At 38.3% G+C, this 7,230-nt stretch overlaps 1 protein-coding gene across 1 annotated transcript; it reads left to right on the forward strand.

Moving 5' to 3' along the window:
* Positions 1 to 106: 106 nt before the first annotated feature.
* MZT1 (mitotic spindle organizing protein 1) lies at positions 107 to 6,314 on the forward strand. Its single transcript, XM_062576122.1, has 3 exons — positions 107 to 181; positions 4,151 to 4,296; positions 5,412 to 6,314. Exons 1-3 carry the CDS (start codon positions 133 to 135, stop codon positions 5,433 to 5,435), a joined length of 219 nt encoding a protein of 72 aa, XP_062432106.1. The 5' UTR covers positions 107 to 132; the 3' UTR covers positions 5,436 to 6,314.
* The last annotated feature ends 916 nt before the right edge of the window (positions 6,315 to 7,230 follow it).

The following is a 7,230-nucleotide window of genomic DNA, read 5'->3' on the forward strand; positions in this document are numbered from 1 at the left end:
GGGCTTGTGCCGGAAACGGGGAGGGGGGGTTAGTGCGGGAGCGCATGCAAGGTGGGGGGAGCCGTTGAAGGTCGCCGGGGGGGGGGGCACCTTCCGCTTCCGGGTTGTGGGGCGCGGCGAGGCAGGGCCGTTATGGCGAGCAACGCCGCCAGCCTGAACGCGGTGCGGGAGACGATGGACGGTGCGTGGTCGCGCTCCGGGGGGCGACCGGCGGGCTGCGTGCTGCTCGGATGCCCTGTGCCTCCGCGGCTGCCCTGCTCCTGCCGCACCGGCCTCGGTGGGCTGCGTGCAGACGCCTGCGGGGCCGCCTGGTCTCCACGGGCGGGCTGCAGGGCTTGCTGCGCACCGGCTTGGCCTCCTGGGCCGCTGTCCGCGTCTGAACTGGAACAGCTCTCTTCTCTGAAGAGGTTTAGTGCAGTGCATACAGCTGATTCTTTTTCACTTCGTGCAATACATAACGTCTTAAACACTATAGCCATATAATACTGTCGTTATTGGATTTGGTGTGTGGTGTTTTAGACTATTAAGCATTTTACTAAATATTTTTTGGGGGAAGGGGAAGTAAATCTGCTGTGTCTCTGGTCATCTTTTGAAATGATTAATATTAGCTACCATGTCTGACTCCATGCATCTTTTTTAACTGAAGGAGGAAGGAAGCACAGGGAAGGGAAAGTAAAGGAAGAAACAACCCCATGGAGTTGTGTGTGGAAGTGGTTAAACTGATCTTAACCCCAGTGTTGTGATTCTGTGGGATGTAATAGGTGGTTTTGTTGTTAGAAATGCAAACTAAAATAATAGGAAAAATCAGAGGACTAAACACAGTGTCATTTCCGTAGAATCATGGAATGGGTAAAGTTGGAAGGGACCTCTAGAGATCATCTAGTCCAACCTCCCTGATCAGCAGGGTCACCTACAGCATGGTAGACAGGGTTGCATCCAGGCGGGCCTTGAAGATCTCCAGAGAAGGAGACTCCACAACCTCTCTGGGCAACCTGTGCCAGTGCTCCGTCACTCTCACAGGGAAGAAACTCCCTCTCACGCTCAGGTGGAACTTCCTGTGCTTCAATTTCTGCCCATTGCCTCTTGTCCTGTCACAGGGGACAACTGAAGAGAGTTTGTCCCTGTCCCCTTGACACCCTCCCTTCAGGTACTTGTACACATTGATCAGATCCCCCCTCAGTCTTCTCTTCCCCAGGCTGAAGAGGCCCAGCTCTCGCAGCAGTTCCTCAGAGGGCAGGTGCTCCAGCCCTCGGATCATCTTCGTAGCCCTACACTGGACTCTCTGCAGTAGCTCCATATCTCTCTCATCCTGGGGAGCCCAGAAATGGACACAGTACTTGAGATGAGGCCTCCCCAGGGCTGAGTAGAGGGGCAGGATCACTTCCCTCCACCTGCTGGCAATGCTCTTCCTAATGCACCCAAGGATTATGCCCCTGTCTTAAGCAATGAGTTCAATATGCAGTTCTTAAAAAGGCTATGTAGTACTGGAAAAGGTTTTGAGAAGGGCAGTCAGTATTGTGGATTAGTTCCTGAAACAAAAAGATTGACTTTCCTGGGTGAACAGTGTGGGAGAAATGTCACTGGGAATAGTGGGGAATTTCAGAGATCTATAAGCCATGAGCAGCATCAGTAGGATGAATAAGAATCAGTTGTTAGTGTGTTTTCCAGTACAACTATGGGGCATAAAAGCCAGCAGATTCAGGTGGTGGTTTTCAATGAATTGTGAAACTGGAATTCCTTTGAACAGATGCCAAAACTTTACATGTGTTTCAGGTTGAGTGGAAAGTTTATGAACAAGAAATCTTTTGAGGGTTGTTAAATACAAAGGCTTCCCTCTAGAAATGCTTTAATGAGAGACTAGAGGTTTGAAGAGAGTGTTCAGGGGAGGTATCGCTTTGTTATTTTCTTACATTCTTCCCTTGCTATCCAGTTATGGCTACTGTTAAGTAAGGATTCCTCAGCAAAGACCCTTGTGAGTTTTAAGTAGTGTAAAAAAACAGCTCAGTTACTAAGCTACCAGCTCATGCTTCCTGCTGCAGGAGGCAAGGCAGGACTAGCTGGATTACTAGTTGTCCTGACGCTTCAAGAAGATGGACCATTCTGTGCGGCTGAAGAGAGGTTTATTTGCAAAGGATGATGATACTAAGTTTGCCTGCACATACTTGATACCTGCTGTTTCTCCATTTCTACAGAGATATTTTAGGTGGTAGGGACAGCATGCGGAACTGGAGACAAAATAAGACTTTTGAAAACGTGTCAAAATGTACTAGCCTTTTAGATTTGGGAGTCTGGGCTTCCTGTGTAATACATATATTTTAGAATGGATATGCACAATTTAATCTCCTTCTGAAGTTGGGTATTTCTGGAAGAAAACTAATTTCCATTGACTTAAATGTAGGCTTCCCTATATGCTTGATATTTAAAGATATTTAAAGGGAGTTTCAGGAATATTCGTGTGCTTGAACTCTTGACTCCACTCAATTCTAAAATCAACTCTTAAATTATTTTGAGGACCTTTATCCCATTCAAAAGTCTGTGTTGGATCTTGCTTAACTTACTGCATAAAAAAGAAAACACAGTGGAAGCAGATACTAATACTCTATATTAATATGAGTTATTTAAAAATATCCTTTTATAATGTAAGCAATTAGCCATGTAAAATGCTTAATCTAGAATGTTAGATATAGGTAGTATTTAGCTGTTACCTGTAGAACTGTTAAGAGCTCAGATTTTTCTTGGAGAAACTGTTACATCTCATTTCCAAAGATACTGCCTCAATATCAAGATATTTTGTATTAGAAACTAGTGATCATACAGCACATTCCTACTAAAATTTGTAATAAAACTTCATCAGTTCTATAGCACTTAATGTCCAGTGTTATTTTATTACAAATGCATCAATAGATTGTTGCTTTATTTGACTGTTTAAGACACTTTCATGTGGACAGGAAATGCATGTATAATATATTTGTAATGGTTCGGTTTTAAGCCAATAGGAATTAAAAACCATCTTGTGGAGAAGGAAGCTTTGTGTCTTGTAGTTAGAGCTTTGGTCTGACTAATCGCTTTCATGTCTTAAACATGCATGTTTTCTTAATCCAAACTACTTATGGAGGCTTTGTCATGCTTAGTGGAAGTCAGAGGGTTTTTTCATAGCACCTGCCACTTCCCTGTGGCTTCATTGACTGGGTACATCAGGCCTAGTGTTAGTCTTTCAGTAAGGCCTGAGTAAGTGTGTGTGATATACTGAGTGGAGTATTTTCTTGCTGTGAAGTGGACAGTTGTGACTTACCAGGCTGATATGGTAAGAAAGACATTCTACTTCACTTTCTAATTTTGGAGAGGTTTACTCAATCACAGAAACACAGTAAGTGGTATTTGTACAAAGTAAATATGTATTGCTGGAGATACAGCTTCAGTATGGAGACTACTGTAGCCCCAGAAGCAAAATCTCAATGGAGTGTACTGTTTTACATACAACGAAAACTGTAGATGAGATTCCAAAAAATGATTTCTTTAGGAGAAAGTTTGTAAGGGAAGAGGAATATTTATTTCTCTGCACAAAGCTACCTGGAACCCCACTGACTCCTCCTTCAAAATAGTACTGATGCTTCGTGCTGCTCTTTAATCATGTCATGTAAGATTCAAGTGATATCACCTGCTTTAACCCAATGTTAGTGTTAGAGGTAAAGCCAGGTGAGATACTGAAGTAGAAGGGTGAGAACTCCTGATGTTCTCTTAGATTTTAAGAATGGGCTTCCAGTCCATTTTAGTAGGACTTCTGGTAAGTATCCAGAGTTCAAAAGCACATACTATGTAAAAGGTAGACTATAAGGAATTACTGTCAAGCGCTTTAATTACTGATTTCTTCACTTAATGGTTTTTGAGAAATTTAAAGAAAATTATCAAAGATTAAGTTCACTGAACCAGAAAAGTATGATATTTAAGTTATAGTTAGAAGCTGTGGCTTTTGGCTTAAACTGACAAGCTGAACATGAATGTTCTTGAGCTTTAAACTGCAAGGGCTTTCTGCTAATTGCCTTATTCACAGATTCTACTCTAGAAATTAAATGTTGATGAATAAGATTTTTGAGCATCGAACCTTCATGATCTGTAGGGACTAAATTGTTTTCATTTTTTTATGTCACAGTTCTATTTGAGATTTCAAGATTATTAAACACTGGTTTGGATATGGAGACCTTGTCTATTTGTGTGCGGCTTTGTGAACAGGGGATAAATCCAGAAGCATTATCATCTGTTATTAAAGAACTGCGTAAGGCCACAGAAGCTCTAAAGGTAATTCTGTTGCTTTAAAAAGTACATAAAACTTGTCAAAAGAAAATCAAATCTATGTTCAATCTGCTATACTTCAACATGTAGACTACTTTAAGATGTAAGATGCCTTTTTATAACAAAGAAATTAACTTTTATCCTTAAAGAGAATCAATATGACTGAACATAACATGAAGAAAGAAGTGGTAATTTTCTTTAGAAACATATGGTTTAACTCTTGTAAAATGGTATAAGAAAAATACAGAATTGTATTCTGGGCATTTTTGGCCACCATTTGCTGTCTCATCCATATTGGCATGGCATAGCTAGATTCCTACTTTCTTCTTCAACCCACATCTCATTTCTACAACCTCAGGGTCCTCATGGCCTAATAGTATGCAGCAATACATGTCTACAAGTTCATGCAGCTTGCTGTTGCTAATGTAGTCTTCACCAATCACTCATACCTCATTAACCAGCGCTTTGAATCTGTTGAAATACAAAGAGCGTATCATGTTGTGTGTGTATGTATATATATATATATATATATATATATACATAAAATAGCATATTCCTATAGAGAAGCAAAGAAGTGTAACACACTCCACCTCCCTCAAAAAAAAGATACCCAATAAAATAAAAGGATTTTTGTTCTTTATTATCTACCTGAACATCATGGTTTATTTTCTATTGTCTCTTTTGTTTGCTTCTTTCTGTGGTGATAGAGGGGAAATCTACATCTACTCTCTCTCTGAAATTTTTTGGAAGACGGTTATGATGCTTACAAAACTCAGCCAACTCTGATGGAAAATTGCATGCATCTGAATACTTTTTGAACACATTAGAGCAAAATATCCAAGATAGAGGCTGCTCAGATACAGTATGCGCAAAATTTAACAGAGGCAAAACAAGTAATGTTAATAAAGGCTAATGGAAGTTGGTATTATTTAAAATATACAGAAGTATTCATTGGAAAACAACGCTGCACATCTTACAAAGATTATAAATAGATTGTTTCAGACTTTAAGAAATTTAGACCAAATGAAAATAGTTATAAAAAAAGACTATATGCAATATTTTGTCTACATGGTGTCTACTTCTGGTGGCTTTTTTGCAATAAATAGTGTTTGTGTTTCTAGGCTGCTGAAAATATGACAGGCTGACATGGGAGAAGATTTCTTCATAAGATGGATGCCAAACTAGAATTAACAGAAGATTTGAAGATTGGCTGCTATTCAGAAACACAAAAGGAAGTTAGTATGTGTGAAGGTTTCAGAATGTTTCTGTAATATTCTTGAAAAGGATGATATACAGAATAGCTTTATTGTAAAGTTTTAATAAGATAAGCCCACCAATAATCTTATTATTCTTTATTACTTGGTATTTTTATGAACCATGTAAAAATATAGTTCTATTGTTTTTCTTCTACATACAGGATTTTTTTAAACCATGAAAAACAATACGTACTTGCTGAATTACCAGTGTGTAGCCACAGACATAATGAATATAGCTTGTTACACGTCCTTTAGAAGTGCTGATATATCCTATTTTTATCTTCTGCGTTGATGTGAAAATGCATGTACAGTTTTAGCTTCTCTTTATGGACAAGATACAAATGAAGGCCTTCCTGACTTGATTTTAATTAGAATATGGGAAATTAATGCAATGACTTAAGTCTTCATTTGAAAGTAAGAAATAAAGCACTTTTGATAATGAGAATAATGAATTGTCTTTCTAATTTACACTGTTGAGAAGTTTTAAAAACTTTAAAAAATATTAAAATATAGCTCAAAATATTAAGGTTATATTCTAGTCAAAGCATGTATGAGAGGTGTCATATCTGGTTGATGACAGCTAAGTGTTTGCACAATCATTTGATATAGAAATATCCACTCATTTAGCAGTAAGAATCTTCATTGATACTAAATAAGTGTTTATAGTCAATACAGTGAACTGTTTGTCATGTTACCATCCACTGCAATATCCTTGCATCCAAAAAATCTATTTTTTAATAAAAACTACTTCTTTCTCGTGTTTTCTCACTCAGCTGTTCAAGTTTTTCAATTTTTTTATGTTGGTATTAATGGCTTCATGGTTGATCATTAAGTATAATGTTGTTAACGGGACCTAAAGTAACCTCTGAGATAACTACGGTGGAGTACATATGGAAATGAACGTGGAATATTATTTAAGCCAAACTTTTTATTTGAGGAAAAGAAAATAAAGGAGTTTGTACTTTGAGTTAACATTTTATAAACTCTGGGGAGGTCACAACTCCACAAAAACTGATTAAGTAGGCTAAGTGCTTCATATTGCTAGGAAGGAGAACAGAAAAATATTTATATTACACTGCATCATTATCATTAATTCCAGTTACCCTGGCCAAAACCATCATTACAGAAAGATGGTCCTGGAAGCATAGGATAAAACTTCTCAATAACCATCCTAGGGATTTCATAAGTAGTATCATTTGTGAAACAAACTGTGAAAGCTTTCTGTGAACTAGCAAACATACTCAAAACAATGATTCTGAAATCCTACTAGAGGGCATGTTCTTTTTAGTGCTTTTGCCCTCTTCCTCCTTCACCAGATTTCTGGATGGTAAACTATTTCTAATGACCTCCCTTGAGATCACCGTCTTGATCATTTTGCATTTGTACATTTCCAGTAGTATTAACTTTCATTATACTTAGGGAAAAGCTTGAAATCAAGTTGTGTCCTTGAAATGCTTAACACCAACTTGCAAATGCAGTATGGGAAAAAAAATACATTTAATTCTTGCTCCTGTCTGGGTAAGTTGCACCTGCCATTTTCCATCTATAAAATTACTATTTTTATATGCTCTGTAGAGTTGTTATACAGAGTTATACAAGCAGTGTGTGTTTCAAAAACACAGTGTGACAGATGTAAAGCAGAAAATGCATCATATTTTCATTATTAAATGGAACTAAATGGTAA

This window comes from Rhea pennata, chromosome 1 (genome assembly GCF_028389875.1).
Source record: "Rhea pennata isolate bPtePen1 chromosome 1, bPtePen1.pri, whole genome shotgun sequence".
NCBI lineage: Eukaryota > Metazoa > Chordata > Aves > Rheiformes > Rheidae > Rhea > Rhea pennata.